This window comes from Asparagus officinalis, chromosome 5, assembly GCF_001876935.1.
Source record: "Asparagus officinalis chromosome 5, Aspof.V1, whole genome shotgun sequence".
NCBI lineage: Eukaryota > Viridiplantae > Streptophyta > Magnoliopsida > Asparagales > Asparagaceae > Asparagus > Asparagus officinalis.
The window spans coordinates 70,525,033-70,544,062 of record NC_033798.1 but is presented as its reverse complement, the minus strand read 5'-3'; the positions used below and the strand labels follow the sequence as shown (position 1 = coordinate 70,544,062).

The window sequence follows — 19,030 nt, the reverse complement described above, 5'->3', positions numbered from 1 at the left end:
CAGATCCGCCGTCTCTTCCCTCCTCCTTCGCGAGAAGGACCAGCACGCCCAGTCCGCCGCCCATCCTCACTATTCTATAAGGTCGAATCGAAACTCTAATTTTACATATACTTGCTTTGTCGATATGTGACTATAAGTTTTGAAGTAATTCTGATTATATGTGAATTAAGTTGTTTTGAAATGATGATATTACATATCTAAATTGCTCTTTTGATGCTTTGCTTTGTTGGTTATTGTTGGCCTTCTTGTTTTGATGATGTTTAACAAATAATTTACTCCTAATGTTGTTTGTCTAGTGTTTGTGTTTTTGTATTTATTCTAGGCAAACAACGAGTTGGAGGTTGGATGGATTGCGCTTCAACGATCAAATCCAATGGAGGTTGGCGGAATTGTAGAGTGAAGCCTACACATTCAAGTTAAAGATTCAAGTTCTAGCTTCATCCACAAGTGTACCAAGATAGAGCTTATTGAAGATCAAGATCAAGCTTGGGTATATTTAGTTTAGGTTTTCTATTATGTGTGTTAAGTACTCTAAGCTCAATATCATATACACACACATTATATTGGTTTTTATGTATATATATAGTTATATATATATACATATTTTCGTTTTGTTTTTGTATATATATATAGTTATATATATACATATATGTTTTGGTTTGATAGTTTTCAAGTTTTACTATGAAACAATAGAATAAAATTGAAAATATATTTCTTGTTTCATACTTATATGCATATATATGATTTCGTATATATCAATGTTATTTAGTTCAATGAAATCATGTTTTAGTGCATTATATGTGTATTTTTATAAAATACTATATTCATTGTTTATAGACTTCATAACAATAGTATACATCTTTCTTCAAGTCTATAAAATCATTTTGTATTATTTCAAAACATGGTTAAGCTAAAATGTCAAAACTCATATGTTCACATTTTTATGTGCGCCTGTGTCTTTTCCTGAGTGGGCAGCAGAAACTTTCGCGGTCGACCGCCACGGTCCACCGTAAAAGTCTTTGGAAATTTTCTGAGCCTCGAAAGTGGCTCGCGATCGACCGCGAGATTTTCACGGTCGACCGCCATTTACTCCAACGGTCATTTTGTATAGAATCTGATTTCCGATTCTGTTGGTTTTTTATTCATTTCTGTTGGGCTTTTGGCTGAGATTTTGGGAGGCTATAAATACCCCATTGATCTCAGTTCTCATGGTGATCTAAGAAGTTTTTAAAATAAGAGTTTAACAGGGGTTTAAATTTGTTTAGTGTTTGTTTAAAAGAGTTTTGTTTGTGAAGAAGTTTTACACAAGTGGAGGAGATCATCTACATTCATTGGGCTTCATTTTAATTCATCTCTCCATCTTGTTTTTCAGAGAAGAATTTCTAAACTCAATACTAGCTTTGTATTAATTCTTTTTGTTGTTTATCATTTTCATTAAGCTAGTATTTTCAATTGAGTTTAGTTGATTTGATTTCACTCATTGTTTACACACACCCACTTGAGCTTATTGTATTTGCATACATTGTATATTTGGGTTGGTGAGAGTTGTAACAATTGAGTGTGAGCTTATATTAAGTTCTCATCTATTGTAGAGAACAAATCATTTGTTATATTGTGCTTATTATGAGAATCACTTTGTAATACACTTGTACACCGAGAGAAGTGTGTGGCGAGAGTCGGTGATCGTCCCAAGAGGAGTGGCGTCGATTGACGAACCTAGGGAGAGGTTGTATCCGAGCACTTGAGGGAGACACGTCTAGTTCAACACTTGAGAGGGTGTAGAGTGAGATTACAAGAGTGTGTTAGTTGTAGAGTTTTCGGTAAACTAGAAAACCGTATTGTGTGGTGTAAACGTTATTCGGGTAAACGTAGAAAACCCGATTGTGATAGTGGAGATCTCCTCGAGGTGAGGAGCGGAGACGTAGGTCAAGTGGTTAGACCGAACTCCGTGATCATATCGTTTTGTTTGTGATTGCATTGATGTTCTTATTCTTGTATTCATATATCTCCTTTGTGTATTGCTCTTCATATTGCCCTATCTCTTTTGTAGATTATTTATTTTACCCTTGTGTTAGTTTATATATCCTTGCTCATATATTTGTAATATCTCATTGCTAGGATATATTCATTTGTTCATATTGCTTATCCTAGCTCATATATCTTGTTGTATTTCATACTTGCTAGGATAACTTATTAATTAGTTTTAATTAGCATAAAATAGGATTAGATTAGCATAAGACCCTAATCACCCCCTCCCCCCCCTCTAGGGTCTAACAGTTATAGCAATTGCTTAGATACTTTATAGCATTTCTAGGTACAATTGATGATATTGCATATATATGTGATTGTTTTATTATATTTTTATCATTTGAAGTTCGTATTTGCGACCACATACGTTCATGCAGGGAGAAACCTACAACCACATACATTTATCCTTTTGATTGTAATTTATACATAGGTGTACTAATTCATATCTGATTCATATTTATTTGTCAAATATCCGTTTCATATCCGTAATTGTATTCGATCTGATTCTCTAATATCTAAACCGTATCTATTTCCGATGAGTACAAATATGGTTAATGTTTTTTCTTACCGAACATAATCCGTATCCGTTTAGGGCCTGTTTGTTTTACTAAAAAAAGAGGGAAATCAAAGAAATGGAAAACTATTAAAATGAAGAATTGGTTTGGGAGTGTTTGGTTGGCTAAAAAAAGAAAGAAATCAAAAAAATGGAGATGAAATGATGTTAGTTGTCATATTATTATTGGATGATGTGAGTGATTTTTTAAGAAAACTAGTTTTGATGTTGTTTGGTTGGCGAAAAAAATAAGGAAATGAATTAAAAGAAACTTATTTCCTATAGTTTGTTGCTTTCTTTTAGTTTGATTCATTCTTAAAAATAAGAAATGAAATGAGATGAGATGAGTTGTCATTGTATTATTGGGTGATGTGATCCAAGATTAAGAAAAGTGTTTTCACAACTTTTTGGGATGAAAACAAAGAAATAAAATGTTAATGAGATGAGGTGAATTATTATAATATTTTATTGGATGATGTGAGTGATTTGAAATGATGAAAAGAGATGAGTTGAGTGATGTTTGGATGAAAATAATATTTTATTAGATGTGATGGATGAGTGGTTAGATGAAAATAATATTTTATTAGATGATGTGGATGAGTTGTTGGATGAAAATAATATTTTATTGGATGTTGTGGGTGAGTTTTAGAGCTTCTCCAAGCGTCCGCCAATTCTCCATTTTGAAGCCGGAGCATGGTCCAACGGAACTGCATTTTTTGCAGTCAACTGCATTTTCGGACCCTGAGGCTGCAAATTTGGAGATTTCTCTCCAAATTTGCAGCCAACTCTATACTACTATTCCCCAAAATAAATACCAAAATTAACCCTCAAACCCTTTAACAACATTTCATTATTCCAATTGTATCCCGTTATTATTTTTTATAGTTACTTAAAATCTGTATATATATATTAATATATTAAATATTTTTTAATGAAAATAATATCATTGGAAATGTCTCGTCGATACCTTCAAAATGAGACTAATATCGAAATATAAAATTGCAAAACAAGTAATTAGAAATGATAATACATTGGAGCTTAAAATGAAATAAAACACATTAACTTAGAATTACATCGAAACTTTAATAAAAAAAGTTACATCACTTCATTGTCGTGTCTCTCCCACAAATGTTCAATTAATGCATTTCGAAGTGCGAAGTGTGCTTCTTTGTCTTTGAATTTCTTATGTCGGGTCAGGAATTGTCGGAACCGTTCGGCATCGTTCGTCCCTATGTCTTCAACATTTGAAATTGATGGTGGAGTAGAAACGATAATATCTTCTTGCTCATCACGTTCATCCTCAATAATCATGTTGTGCATTATTATGCAAGTGGTCATGATATCATGCAAAGTTCGTTTATCCCAAAACCGTGCAGGTCCCTTGATTATAGCAAATCTTGACTGGAGAACACCAAACGCTCGCTCCACATCTTTTCGACAAGCTTCTTGCATCATTGCAAAATATTGTTTCTTTTTATCTTCGGATTTGGAAATGGTTTGAACAAGGGTTGGCCATTTCGGGTATATGCCATCGGCTAAATAATAACCGACATCATAATTCTTTCCTTGAATTGTATAATGAGCAGGAGGAGTAATACCTTGCGTTAGGTTGTCAAACAAATTAGATGCTTGTAATACATTAATATCGTTATTAGAACCTGGCAAGCCAAAGAATGCATGCCATATCCATAGGTCATACGATGCTACTGCCTCAAGAATAATGGTTGGGCCTCCGTGACGTCCTGAGTATTGTCCCGCCCATGCTGTTGGACAGTTTTTCCATTCCCAATGCATACAGTCAAGACTTCCCAACATTCCTGGGAAACCTCGCTCTTCGCCTTTTTGTAACAGTCTTGCAACATCGTCGGTATTGGGGGATCTAAGATATTCATCTCCATACACTTCTACAACTGCTCTAGAAAATCTCTTCAAACATTCAAGTACAGTTGACTCACCAATCCTTATATATTCGTCAGTACTATCTGCCGATGCACCATATGCCAACATGCGAAGTGCTACTGTTACTTTTTGTAAAGTAGACAGTCCAAGCCAGATGACACCATCCACCTTTTGTACGAAATAGTTGTTGTTCTCTCATACAACGTCGACGATACGAAGGAGAAGACTCCTTTGCATTCGGAATCTTCTATGGAATAAATGTGCACCGTATGTGGGATTATCAGAAAAATAGTCATTGTAGAGTCGAGAATTACCTTCTTCCCTCCCACGGTTGATTACCAAATGACCAGGAACTGAGCTGATACGCTTTGGCCTCTCTTCCTCTTTAGAGAAATAAGCCATTATTTTATTGTTAGCGACATATAGACGAGCTAAGATTTCATCCTCCTCCTCCCATTGTTTCATATCCTCCTCCCATTGTTCAACGTAATGAGAAAATGTTTCGTCATCAGAAGAAGAAGAAGAATAAGATGGTAGGTGTGATGGTCCAGCTCCATAGTTCATTGTTGAAGAGGGGATTTGGAGAAATAAATTATAGATTGGTGATGAGTTGTTAATAGGTGTATGTTGTGTTATTATATAATGTTTCTACCCACATTGGATTCTCCCACCCGCATCGGTTTCTACCCACATTGGTTCTCCCACCCGCATCGGTTTCTACCCACATTGGTTCTCCCACCCGCATCGGTTTCTACCCACATTGGTTCTCCCACCCGCATCGGTTTCTACCCACATTGGTTCTCCCACCCGCATCGGTTTCTACCCACATTGGTTCTCCCACCCGCATCGGTTTCTACCCACATTGGATTCTCCCACCGCATCGGTTTCTACCCACATTGGATTCTCCCACCGCATCGGTTTCTACCCACATTGGATTCTCCCACCGCATCGGTTTCTACCCACATTGGATTCTCCCACCGCATCGGTTTCTACCCACATTGGATTCTCCCACCGCATCGGTTTCTACCCACATTGGATTCTCCCACCCGCATCGTTATCTACCCACATTGGATTCTTCCACCAGCATCGTTTTCTACCCACATTGGATTCTCCCACTCGCATCGGTTTCTACCCACATTGGATTCTCCCACCCGCATCGTTTTCTACCCACATTCTACCCACATTGGTTCTCCCACCCGCATCGGTTTCTACCCACATTGGTTCTCCCACCCGCATCGGTTTCTACCCACATTGGATTCTCCCACCCGCATCGGTTTCTACCCACATTGGATTCTCCCACCCGCATCGGTTTCTACCCACATTGGTTCTCCCACCCGCATCGGTTTCTACCCACATTGGTTCTCCCACCCGCATCGGTTTCTACCCACATTGGATTCTCCTACCCACATCGGTTTTCTACCCACATTCCTTTCTCCCACTAGCATTGAATTCTCCATATTTTTTTCACTATAAATACTAGCACAACCCTCATTCCTTCATCACAACTCTTCTCATTCCTCCTCCATAGTTCTTCTCAACAACTCTTCGTCCTTCTCTTATGGCATCCAGTCGCGGAAAATCATTCTTACAAGAAGAAGATCAAATTTTATGCGCTACATGGCTTGAAATATCTCAGGATCCAGTTTTAGGTTCCAATCAAAAGAAAGACAAGCTATGGGAGCGAATTTCAGCTCTATTTCACGAAAGGATTTCCAACGTTTACACCGGACATAGGAGCCCGAAGTCTCTCTCATGCCGAATGCAATTAATTATGAAAGCCATCAGTAAATTTCGAGGATGCATTCGACAAGTCGAGCGCCTCAATCCAAGCGGTGCTTCTGAACTTGATATTGTAAGTATATGAATTACATGTTTCTTGGTTATTAAATTATTTTCCACCTTTTCTAATAATTATTTCTTCTTTTGTGGTAGAATAAACGTGCTAGGATCATATTTGCAGAAGATCCAGAAGAGAAAAGAGGATTTCTATTTGATCATGTTTGGCCGATTTTGAAGGATGCAGAGAAGTGGGCAAATATAAGCGTCATGCCTTCTGCATCTTCCAAAATTTCAAAGTCTCGCTTGTCTCAAGGATCTGATTCAAACTCTCCTGTCATTGACTTAAATGAAGACAATCAGGCATATAGTCCTAATGACGACGACCATTCACCAATGAGCATTTCAACTAGTCGACCAATTGGAAGGAAGAAAGAGAAGTTGAGAAGACGGAAAGAAATTGAAAGGAACATTGACTTTGAGGATTTTGCTAAAGGAAATCAAGAAATCTTAGAAGTTTTAAAAAAAGGTAAAGAACAACGAGAAAATGAAAGATTGACAATGAACCAGGCTATGATGTTAAAGGCTGAAAATGATAAGAAAAAGTTAGAACTTCAGCAAGAACGACAAGAGAAAGAAATTATGCTAGTTGATCTGGAAGCTATTACCGATCCAACAAAACGCGAATATTTTCGAAATAAACAACAACAGATTTTAAATAGAAATATAACTAGGGGTTCCTCATCTGATATTCCTAATCCTGAATACAGTTACGCAGGAAGTCAATACGGAATACCTGACTACAGAGGAGGTGGATACGGAGGAGTTGACTTTCCAGACTTTTAGTATTTTCATGTATTATGTTTTTCCTATTTGTCATGTAATTTTCAATTCATGTTTTTGCTTTCTATGTAATAGTCGTGGATTTAGTAATATGAATGTCTGTTTAATTTAATCAGATTGCCTATTTTATATTAATATATTTAATAATATTATTAATAATATTATTTATATTATATAACTTTTATTTTTTTATTTTTTAAATATTCAAAATGAGAGTAATATTAAATAATATTAATTGAAATATAAAATTCCAAGAACCAAGTAATTAAAAATAAAAATATATTATAATTTAAAGACAATTATCTATTTCTTATTATCAATTCATTAAAGAAAATTAATTTTATTTAAATATATGATTACATTATATATTTTTAAAATAAGTAAACGAATTAAAAATTGAGAGAAATTGAAATGGAGTTGGAAATAGAGGAGTGTGGTTGGAGTTACATAACTCTATTTTAGCATATTCTAAGGAATATGCCAAAGTTTGGGCTCCAAAATAGAGCCTCACATTGGAGAAGCTCTTATGGATGGAAATGGAGGAAATAGTACTTTTTAAGATTTTCACCTTTTCCATTTCTATTTTTTGGTTTTTCTTAGTTTTTCTTGGTTTTTAGGAAATAACCAAACAGACCCTTATAGAAAACAGATATGGATATAAAAAGTGTCACGTCGGAACGGTATCTGCTCCGACACCACCCCTACTAATTAGCCTGGGAAACACGTACGGAAACGTTCGTGATTGAGATGTCAGAAGTTCATCCTGTGCCGATCGTTGGATCTCGAAAGCAGAGAACCAACGGCCACGATCAGACACGCCAGATTTTTTTCTTCTTCCTATTTTCTGAAACCCTAACCGTAACCTAACAACGCTCTTCAATTATAATCTTTAACACTCGATCTGATCCCTCGAAGCCTCAGATCAGTTTCTCTCCTCATCACTCTCATCAGATCTCTTCTTCTTCCGATAATTTGGTAAATTTTCTCGCCTAATTTCTGATTGTTTTGATTTGATACTTTTTGGGAAGGTGTGAATTTTGATTGTTTCCTTAGATATTTGTGATAGAATCAGCTTTAGGGCTTTGCTACATGAAATTTGCGATTTAAATCAGCTAGAAATTGGTTGGTCTTTGTTTATATGGGATTTTCTTGCGATATTTTATTGCAAGCAGCAATCTTTTTTATTGCGGAGTAAGAAGTGCTTGATTAGGTTAAGCTCAGAACAATTCGGTATTCCAAATTTATCCAGTTTTTGATTTCTCTGCATGTGAAGCATGAAGTTGAAATGCAACTAAATAACTCTGTATGATGTATTAGTTTCATTATGCGTTCCATGCTTCTGGCAATTTGGCTAAAAAAACAACCTTCTTCTTCCAATAGATGACTACAGTTAGAGAAGTCAATGGCAGCAGCGGTTTGTGAATTTATCCTGCTTTCTAACTCTATCTTAAGGTAGCAAGTAGAAACCTGCGACATCTTTGGAATAAACACAAACCTCTAGAGGTGTTCCCTAATATCACCTCCCTAGTATCAAATTAATGAAGCTTTCTACATTCGTTGCTATAAGCGTTGCACGACAAACACTCTTAGATATACTACTATCTTTGTTCTATTTTCTGAACTTGCAAAATCAAAGGAACATTTAATTTCCTTTTTTTGTCTTCAATAGAGCCCACAACTATTTCTCGTGCTTGTACAAACACAGTTCCCTATTTTCTGAATTCACAAAATCAAAGGAACGTTTGATTTTCTTTTTTTTTATCTTCAATAGAGCCCACAGCCATTTCTCTTGCTTGTGCAAACACAGTTCTCTTTACCCTTAAAACCTTTGTATAAAATGATAATCTGAACTTCAAATTCATAGATACGAAAAAAGCTATTTCCATATCATAACTGAGTAGAAAGTGAGCATTACTTTCAGACAGAAATGGACAGAAAATTAAAACGAACATCAATTTTTTAATCAAATACAATATAAATAAAATTTATAATTACATAATAAATGAAACAAAATGGTGATATTCACCACAAGTCGAGATACACCACAACTTGAAATTAGACATGCCTAGTTCACCAACACAAATTGAAATACAATACCGGTAATTCAGCACATTAGTTCTAAAAGATAAATTAGAACCCCTATAAAATATATAATTGGTAAGTTGTCTCTGTAGGTTCATAAGGTAATGACTTTATGTCTCTTATGCATTAAGGCTTCAAATTCTTAATACATACTTCTTTTTCACCACTATCTTCTACAAAAGTATTAAAAGGATATTTCCACATAGTGTGATTTGTGACAAACACAAGCCAAAAAATAATCTAAAGTTACGTCTTAACTGGGCAGTTTGACTACTGCATATGACTGCACATGAACCATCGAATAAGCAAAGCATGTTTCTATTAGACATGACTCTCCAATCACAACCATTATATTGCAAGGGAATATCCACAATTTATATATCCAACTTCAGATGCTAACTGCTTTATTGAATGAAACAAACTTGTGCTTTATATAAGTTCGAATGAAACATAAACATTACTAAGATAAGTTCTAGTAATTTTTTCAGGAAATTGTTGAGTTAATTTTCTTAGATATTTCATCTGGATGGAGTTCAAGGCAGTGAAAAGGTACAACAAGGCATAGTTGTGTCTAAGCTAGGTAACCACATCTCAATCTAATCAATTTTATCTACAGCACCACAAACGGAGGGCTAACTTTAAAATCCTGAGTCATTTTTGCATTTGAAAGGGAAATGAGCTTTCTCAAAGAATTCCTCATTTGAAGAACATAAGCCTAATAGGAATAAAAATTCAGAGAATTTGAATGGGCATGAATCCTTTTTCGAGGTAGTTAGTCTATGGAATTTGGAGTAATCCTAGAAGTTTAGTATGTATTACAATTATTGTGTTCTCAGTGCACTCATGTCACAAGACAGATGTCTCTTATAGAAAGAGTTCATATAGTTTCAAGTCGAACGTAATAATCTATTCAAATAAAATGGTGATTTCCAAACGCCATTGAACTCAATCAAACAACCACGTTCACCTCTAATACAGGCTTATTACAACGTTTCTATCTTTATCTCAAACTCAGCAGATTTTCATTTTGGTAAAAGCATCACTTTTTAACATAATTGCCCCAAAAGTGTTTAAAAATAAATGTTAAGCAATCGAGGCATCACAAAAATCAAATACAAAGCCAAAAATGTGAGGTTTTCTAATAAAAAGTTCATATTTTTCTATTCATAGAACACATTTAATGAAAAATCAAATGCATGTGCTAGAACATACTATCCAGAAACTGAAACAACTGATTATGGCATTGAAAGTAGTATGGACGATGGATGATAAAATAAATAAAGATTCACACAAATAGGTGCAAATTTAGACTATTAATAGGATAAAAACATTAAGAACTGACCAGTTGTAATCCCATCCAGTTGAAGAGACCACATAATCCATAACTTTCCCTGAAATAGAATGCGGACAACAAAGGCTTAGCATATTTGAAACAACTATAACAACTGAGGGTAAAATGTAATAGTTTGTAAAGTAATTAAAGGCCAACCAAACCTGTGAATTTCAGATGGGACCAAAAGAAAAGAAAAGGGACATAAATTACTTAAAAAAGAAGAGGATAATGAAATGCTGGGGTGTGTGGTAAAAAAATCTCAACAAATAAGATTTGATAAATGAATTAAAACTTTTAATGGAGGATTGCTTCTACAATTTTTGAGAGAAAATGACTAAGAAATGAGTTCTTCGACTATAGTTTTTCCCACTAGCTTTCTGCCCATACCTTGCTAGGGTTTTGTAGAAGAAAACCTTGAAAAAAAGATGCGTAATTAGATATTGAAGGGATCCAAAAATTTTAGTACTGCTTCCGATTACGATTGGATGAGTAGGAAATAGTTGATTTAATTTAGCGGGTGCGGGTTTCAAATCTGACTCCGTTAATCCACAGAAGATGGTTTTTTTCCCGATATTAGTCCCTTAAACATTTTGATATTAGATTATCCCATTTCTTAAGTTTTCTTAAATGTGTCCTTTAAATTATTGAAAATGCTATTTGATCTCTCAATTCTAAAATTTAAAATTAATCACTCCAATCAAGAGTAAACGCGTAATTCAAAGTCCAAGTCTTGCTTTTTAATATTCCTAATTGTTACACCAAAAGTTTAAAGTGAGGTTGATCACCCTTTTTGTATGTTGAAACTAGAACTCATACAACAGTATCTATCTTTATAAAAATCACATTTTAATTTCATAGCTGAATTTAAATTGCTCTAATACCATTCTAAAATCCCAAAGCATTACACCAGAAAAATTGTGGTGAGAAACATAAGTTATATTCTTATATTCTAACACAGCTAGGCTATCATACTTCATACGCACCCAAGAAGAAATCTGTCTGTCCTTTCACCACTTCACTAAATCACCCAATAAGAGCTCTTTGCTACTTTGTCAACATGCCATCTCTTAGCAGGATGAAAATCTTCACAGCACGATTGACACATTAGGAATCGACAGCAGTTTCACTGCAGCAACTATGCTGATAGTGGCCTCTTCATTTCAGCTGGAACAAAACAAGTCTACAAGGCTACAATGTAAGAACACCTCAAAAAGGCAACGATCTTGATATTGAAATCCCAATACAAGAACAAATAAAAAAGCCCTGTTATGCACTATTTCCATAAACACAAACGCACAGAGGCATCCGCAAATTGAACTTGCTCAAAGCAAACCCCATATCACCGACATATACAACCACAGCAACTACCTAGTTGGCATGGAAATTATCTTAAGACAGGATCATATAACTGCAGAACTGACATCACACGTATCGATCATCTTACTCTCGAATACACTGAATAACTTAAGTACATGCCAAACAGATGTGCCCCTATCCAGTATATACAAACTTACTTACGTATCAAATATACACCTCAACACAATAACATTTACAGTCTAAACCCATTAAGCATACAATAGAAAACCATTTTAAGTCCTCGTAACAAATAGATTCACAACTGCTAGCCACCATTCACAGGCTTAAGTTAACCTATGAATGCCACTCTATAAGTGTGGCAGTAACCAGCCGAGGGTCCAACCTAGGAGCAAACCAGCACCAGCAATGCCCAAGCCAACAGAAAAGGCTACAGCATACTTACAAAAGCTACATTTCCTATGTTTCTTTCTTTTACTCTTAGTCCCATCACTTCTATGTGGCATAAAAGGAAGAACAGGAAACAGTGTTGAGATCTGTTGTTCTTTGATCCTGAGCTGCAGACATAGGCTCTCTAACTGTAGCATCTGGAGCCATTGCTTGTATGCAAAGAGATGTGATGCTTGTTTGAAGAAGACTTTGACGATGTGTTCCTTCTCACTGTAAGCTTTTTGTGCTGCTATCTTGGCTTCCCTTGCTTGTGTTTGGGAATGTCGAAGAGCTTCCAATAGCTCAGTCCTGCTCGAATTGGTATCCGAGGTCTGGCTGTTTTCTGGTAGATCATTAGCTGAAGGAGCAAAACTCTGGTTCCCACTACACATAGTTTCATGTAAGCAATTGAAGGGAGCAAATTTATGGATGAGTAATTATAGAACACTTTGAAATGCAAAAGATGGTAGCAGAGGCCTTAGCACACAAATGTAATTCAAATAATCATATATCCAAGAGAGGCCATGGTGTCTAATAGCCAATTTACTACTAACAGAGAATAAGTGTATAATAGTAAGCAATTCAAACTTTACTCACTAGACATTTATTAAGTGATGAGTGCAGGGATTATGAATAATGAAAAATATCTAAGTTAAACATGGAATACCATGCGGCTGATGGTATGTGGCTTCAACATTTGGATTAGCAATGCACATTGCTTTGATGTCAACACTTAATAAAAGCAACCCTATGTTACTTTATTTTAGATATTATCATATTAAACCATAGATGAGAAAGGATATTGTTTTACATAATTATCATATTAAATACCATAGATGAGAAAAGATACTGTTTTAGATATTATCATATTAAACCATAGATGAGAAAGGATATTGTTTAACATAATTATCATATTAAATACCATAGATGAGAAAAGATACTGTTTTAGATAATTATCATATTAGTACTAAATGGCTGATGGTATTAATAGCATATTCAATAATTTAAAGGACCCATTTAAGAAAACTTAAGAAATTGGACACTTGAATGTCAATTTTGATTTTTAAGGGACTAATATCGGGAAAAAATCTGTCTTCTGTGGATTAATGGAGTTAGATTTGAAACTTGCACCCGCTAAGTTAAATCAACTATTGCCTACTCATCTAGTCGTAATCGGATGCGGTTCTAAAATTTCTGGATCCCTTCAATATCTAATTACCCATCTTTCTTTCAGGGTTTTCTTCTATAAAACCCTAATGAGGTACGTGCAGAAAGCTAGCGGGAAAAACTATAATCGAAAAACTCATTTCTCAGTCATTTTCTCTCAGAAACTGTAGAAGCAATCCTCCATTAAAAGGTTTAATTCCTTTATTAAATTTTATTTGTTGAGATTTTTCTACCACACACGAGCATTTCATTATCCTCTTCTTTTTTAAGTAATTTGTGCCCTTTTTCTTTTCTTTTTGGTCCCATATGGAATTCACAGGTTTGGTTGGCCTTTAATTACTTTACAAACTATTAAATTTTACTCTCAGTTGCTATAGTTGTTTCAAATATGCTAAGCCTTTTGTTGTTCGCTTTATATTTCAGGGAAGATTTATGGATTCTGTGGTCTCTTCAACTGGATGGGATTACAGTTGGTCAGTTCTTAATGTTTTTATCCTATTAATAGTCTAAATTTGCACCTATTTTGTGTGAATCTTTATTTATATTATCATCCATCATCCTTACTACTTTCAATGCTATATAATCAGTTGTTCCAGTTTCTGGATAGTATGTCCTAGCACGTGCATTTGATTTGGTGTTAAATGTGTTCTATGAATCGAAAAATATGAACTTTTATTAGAAAACCTCAAAATTTTTGGCTTTGTATTTGATTTTTGCGATGCCTCAATTGCTTGACATTTATTTTTAGACACTTTTGGGGCAATTATGTTAGAATTGATGCTTTTACCGAAATGAAACTCTGCAGAGTTTGAGATAACGATAGAATCGTTTGTAGTAAGCCTGTGTTTGAGGTGAATGTGGCTGTTTGATTGAGTTCAATGGCATCTGGAAATCACCAGTTTATTTGAATAGATTATTATGTTCAGCTTGAAACTATATGAACTCTTTCTATAAGAGGCATGTCTTGTGACATGAGTGCACTAAAAACACAATAATTGTAATGCGTACGAGACTCATAGGGTTCCTCCAAATTCCATAGACTAACTCAATGTTTTAAAAATAGGACGATTTTATCGATTTATCACCAATATATATAGGGTTTGGGACATGGCTGATACGGTTTTTGCAAAAAGTTATCGCATATCGTTTTTGGCTGATTTGTCCATATATATATCAGTGCAAATTTGATAAGGCTGTCGATTTCTCGTGGGTTAAAAATCACCCAAATTTCTACAATTTACATTCTAAGTGAACCGGTTCAAGTTTGGAGGCAAATACCCTCCTTTTTCCATGCTTGCCCCACATCCACTAAACAAAAACCATGCTATCCTATTCTATTTCACATCCGCTCATTGTGTTATCCTAATTCTTTCCACCTCCACATCCACTAAACAAAAACCATGCTATCCTAATTCTCTCCCCAAAATCACTCGCAAATTTCTCACTCGAAGGCCTCTTTTGACGACCTCTCTCGAAGATCCTCTCTTGATATTGCATTAAATGTACTTATATTATATTTTAGGATATTATATTATATATGCTCACCATTCGATATGACACTCCGATTTTTAATACTTATCCCCGATAGCCGGGATCCGATATGAATATTGGCCATCCGAGATATTTCCGATAACCGATATTTAAAATCTTGGACTAACTGCCTAGAAAAAGGATTCTACCCATTCAAATTCTCTGAATTTATGCCTATTTGACTTATGTTCTTCAAATGAGGAATTCTTTGAGAAAGGTCATTTCCCTTGCAAATGCAAAAGATTTTAAAGTTAGTCCTCCGTTTGTGGTGCTTCATATAAAATTGATTATATTGAGATGGGGCTACCTAGCTCAGACACAATCATGCCTTGTTGTACCTTTTCACTGCCTTGAACTCCATCCAGTGGAAATTTCTAAGAAAATTAACTCAATTTCCTAAAAAAATTACTAGAACTTATCTTTATAATGTTTATGTTCCATTCGAACTTATATAAAGCACGAGTTTGTTTTATTCAATAAAGCAGTTAGCATCTGAAGTTGGGTATATGAATTATGGATGTTCCCTTGCATTATAATGGATGTGATTTGAGAGTCATGTCTAATAGAAACATTCTTTGCTTATTCCATGGTTCATGGGCAGTCATATGTGGTAGTCAAACTGCCCTGTTAAGACATAGCTTCAGATCATTTTTGGCTTGTGTTTGTCACAAATCACACTATGTGGAAATATCCTTTTAATACTTTTGTAGAAGGTAGTGCCATAGTGGTGAAAAAGAAGTATGTATCAAGAATTTGAAGCATGAATGCATGAGGGACATAAAGTCATTACCTCATGAACTTACAGAGATAACTTGCCAGTTATATTTCATAAGGGTTCTAATTTGTCTTTTATAATTAATGTGCCAAATGACCGGTGTTGTATTTCAATTTGTGTTGGTGAACTAGGCATGTCTAATTTCAAGTTGTGTATCTCGACTTGTGGTTAATATCACTGTTTTGTTTCATTTATTGTGTAATTATAGATTTTATTCGTATTATATTTGATTAAAAAGTTGTTCGTTTTAATTTTCTGTCCATTTCCGTCTGAAAGTAATGCTCACTTTCTACTCAGTTATGATATGGAAATAGTTTTTTTTTCCGTATCTATGAGACTATGAATTTGAAGTCTGGACTATCATTTAGTAGGAAGGTTTTAAGGGTAAAGGGAACCGTGTTTGTACAAGCAAGAGAAATGGCCGTGGGCTCTATTGAAGATAAAAAGAAAATCAAATGTTCCTTTGATTTTGCAAATTCAGAAATTAGGGATTTGTGTTTGTACAAGCAAGAGAAATAGCTGTGGGCTCTATTGAAGATGAAAAAAGGAAATTAAATGTTCCTTTGATTTTGCAAGTTTAGAAAATAGATCAAAGATAGTAATACATCTAAGACTGTATGTTGTGCAATGCTTATAGCAACGAATGTAGAAAGCTTCATTAATTTGATATTAGGGAACACCTCCAGAGGGTTGTGTTTATTCCAAAGATGTCGGAGGTTTCTACTTTCTACCTTAAGATACCGGTGGAGTTTCATGTGAAATGCATCATATATGAAAGGAATGTGATTCAAGATTATGTGAACAATTAAGCTTTTTTTGTTATGTGTTTAATTGAAATTAAGTTTTTATTGTCAACATGGAACAACATATGTGGCAGTTAACTTGAGAAGAAAGTTCCTTATTATGAGAAGTTGTCTTATCTGTTTGAGAAAGAACCATGTCATGGGAGCTGAGTCAAGGGCCCCAGTAATGAAGTGAATAAAGATGGATGAACTGGAGGACCCATCCTTGCCAACTCTGTTATGCTTCCCCGTTTACTACGGGTAAACAAACTTTTCATTTTGGTGAAACTTCTCAAGACCTAGAACTTGGAGTAGAAGGTCCTTTAGAAAGCACTGCTACAGAAGTGGGCTACGGTCCTGAACTGAAGAGATGGTTCTCTAGGATAACTGGTGAAAAAATAATAATCTTGAAGCTTCTTTAAGCACGCACCTGATGAACTTGTAAAAATCAGTTGAGGAGTTTTAGTTTATGGATGATGATATTAAAAGGATAGATGGGCATAATTAAGAAGATGGTTAAATATGATCTTTGAATAACAAATAGTGTGCTCAGGATGCTGCAAAAAAGTTAATTGAAGTTTTGTTAAAACTAGATCTTTGTTTATATTTCCTCCTGAACTAAGTGCAAGTTATGAAATTGTGCTTCATTGTGAAATCTAGTATGTTACCTTTTTCTTTTTTGTATTATTATAAGCTTTTCTATGGATTGGTTAGCGCCTAGGTTGCACAGATACGGGTGCGGACACGGACATGAGACACAACAGATTTGTAAAAGATGGGATACAAATACACGACTATATATTTATAATTTACATTATTAGATCAAATATTAAATTAAAATACCTATAACATTTGTATTTTCTTTTGTTATCCATAATAGCTATGAATTAAGTTAAATCCAACCTAGAATTCGGTTCTTTTGTTGACTTCGAGCAACTGAGAATGGAGACCTTCATTCCTTATCTATGTTCGAAGAAGTTGTTGGAGAAGAAAAGGAAGAATCGGGCGTAGTTTTGATCACATGGGATACTATGTGCATTTTTCAAATCTTAAGTTGATGGGTTTTGGTTTTTGGGTTCAAAATAGTTTTGAACCGGATATACCAAAGATTCCAAAGAAACCAGTTTAGGGTTATAAGTAACGGGAAAATCGGGTTTCGTTGAACCACAAATGTTCATTGCGTGTCCGCGGTGAATCCATGTCCAACACGTGTCGGACACGGACACGGATACGGCACCCAAAACGAAGTGTTCGTTAGTGTATTATTTGACATGTTTCATTAAGTTTCTTTTATTTGTCTGATGAGACTGTTAAAATTTTAAAATTGAAAACTCTGGGCAATTATATTGTTGGTGAAGCTGATATTGTTTCGTTTTCATGTGGAGAGTACATATTTGAAGGTGTGTTACTAAATAATAAATAAGAACTTTGTATTATATGCTTTGTTAAACCAAAACATCGTTGTTTCTTGCCAATCGACATGCCTTTATTATACTTCTCTAGTTATATTCTTCATATTTTAGTAGAGTAATTTCTCTTTGGCACTAATAGCTTTTGTCAACAGTGACTTTGAAGTAGATTATGGATCAAAGGAGCACGCAGCTATGGTTTATGCATCACTAGATGTGGACAAAGAGGTAAAGCTCCCTCCCTCCCTCCCTCCCTCCCCAGCGAGCTCATTTTAACGTTAGTGTTCTGTTACAGTTGCAGCCAGATAAGGTCAAGAGACTGATGACCCTATCGGATGGCAAACTTAAAGTGTGAGTTCACTCTTCAATCAATATAACTTAATTTCCATATCTCCGTCAAACTTAATTGCACGCGGTATTGTGAGTTTAACTGCTATTTTGCTCTTCAGACACTTCAAAGCAGTGGAGGCCAGATTTTTACGTGCTTCATTCAGTGCATTTGTAGACCTTATGATACTTGCCACACAAATCATCGAGGAATATGGTCAAGAATGAAGAACATTTGGAAAAGAAATGATGTCTTACAAACAGAATGTAATGTGTCTAGTTAAGCAGAGATGTATGCATAATTTTAATGTCACTGTCCTATTAAACCATTTTTGTGATCTCATTGATTGAAGTTATGGTCACTAGCTTCCATATCCTTGTCTGCTAAAATGTTGAGTAAAGTGAATTGTAGCTTCAGAGTTTGCAAAAATGTTGAGTAAAGTGAATTGTAGCTTCAGAGTTTGCTATTTTTGCTTAAAGAAGTTTCATATGCAGTTTCGTTGCCAGCATATTCAAATCTGCTCGGCCTTGTTCTATTTCAACAGGGCCATCTTGTAGCTGACAACCTGAAGCAAACATTGGTACTATTATATCTGTAAGGCAACAAACAAAATTTTGAAATAGATCTTTTGAAATACAAATTTATCAATTTCAACCTATTTGCAAAATATTTATCAAAATTAACATAGTTTCAGCCATGTCAGCAAAAGTATGCTGATTTTGATGAAAAAAAGTTTCCAAACTCCACGGGATTGCCAATCCCTTACGTTAAATTGTGTGTTA

At 35.0% G+C, this 19,030-nt stretch overlaps 3 protein-coding genes and 1 pseudogene across 5 annotated transcripts; 2 read left to right on the top strand and 2 right to left on the bottom strand.

Moving 5' to 3' along the window:
- On the top strand, positions 7–18,714 carry LOC109843773. Of its 3 annotated transcripts, XM_020412729.1 has the most exons (6): positions 7,815–8,074; positions 13,492–13,614; positions 13,848–13,897; positions 18,076–18,148; positions 18,216–18,271; positions 18,370–18,714. In XM_020412729.1, the coding sequence occupies exons 3-6, from the start codon at positions 13,857–13,859 to the stop codon at positions 18,473–18,475; spliced, it is 276 nt and encodes a 91-aa protein (XP_020268318.1). In that variant the 5' UTR covers positions 7,815–8,074; positions 13,492–13,614; positions 13,848–13,856; the 3' UTR covers positions 18,476–18,714. The 3 variants fall into 3 exon arrangements, with proteins under 3 accessions (XP_020268319.1, XP_020268318.1, XP_020268317.1); XM_020412730.1 differs by lacking the exons at positions 7,815–8,074; positions 13,492–13,614 and adding an exon at positions 7–81; XM_020412728.1 differs by lacking the exon at positions 13,492–13,614 and having other exon boundaries at positions 7,818–8,074.
- LOC109841976 lies at positions 3,677–5,044 on the bottom strand (annotated as a pseudogene).
- On the top strand, positions 6,019–7,211 carry LOC109843772 (glutathione S-transferase T3-like). The gene is made up of 2 exons (XM_020412726.1): positions 6,019–6,332; positions 6,413–7,211. Exons 1-2 carry the CDS (start codon positions 6,039–6,041, stop codon positions 7,100–7,102), a joined length of 984 nt encoding a protein of 327 aa, XP_020268315.1. The 5' UTR covers positions 6,019–6,038; the 3' UTR covers positions 7,103–7,211.
- LOC109841974 lies at positions 9,792–12,649 on the bottom strand. Its single transcript, XM_020410898.1, has 3 exons — positions 12,226–12,649; positions 10,511–10,572; positions 9,792–9,896 (listed from the first exon to the last, which is right to left on the bottom strand). The coding sequence occupies exons 1-3, from the start codon at positions 12,647–12,649 to the stop codon at positions 9,792–9,794; spliced, it is 591 nt and encodes a 196-aa protein (XP_020266487.1).

What these genes read in the sequence shown, in the direction of transcription:
- LOC109841974 (XM_020410898.1), bottom strand. Translation starts at nt 12,649, where the DNA reads ATGTGTAGTGGGAACCAGAGTTTTGCTCCTTCAGCTAATGATCTACCA. An exon ending in CTTGGGCATTGCTGGTGCTG is followed by an intron (nt 10,573 to 12,225) that starts GTTTGCTCCTAG and finishes ATTCTATTTCAG; the next exon opens with GGAAAGTTATGGATTATGTG. An exon ending in ACAACTGGTCAGTTCTTAAT is followed by an intron (nt 9,897 to 10,510) that starts GTTTTTATCCTA and finishes TATTCCTATTAG; the next exon opens with GCTTATGTTCTTCAAATGAG.
- LOC109843773 (XM_020412730.1), top strand. Translation starts at nt 13,857, where the DNA reads ATGGATTCTGTGGTCTCTTCAACTGGATGGGATTACAGTTG. An exon ending in ACTGGATGGGATTACAGTTG is followed by an intron (nt 13,898 to 18,075) that starts GTCAGTTCTTAA and finishes TTTTGTCAACAG; the next exon opens with TGACTTTGAAGTAGATTATG. An exon ending in CACTAGATGTGGACAAAGAG is followed by an intron (nt 18,149 to 18,215) that starts GTAAAGCTCCCT and finishes GTTCTGTTACAG; the next exon opens with TTGCAGCCAGATAAGGTCAA.
- LOC109843772 (XM_020412726.1), top strand. Translation starts at nt 6,039, where the DNA reads ATGGCATCCAGTCGCGGAAAATCATTCTTACAAGAAGAAGATCAAATT. An exon ending in GTGCTTCTGAACTTGATATT is followed by an intron (nt 6,333 to 6,412) that starts GTAAGTATATGA and finishes CTTTTGTGGTAG; the next exon opens with AATAAACGTGCTAGGATCAT.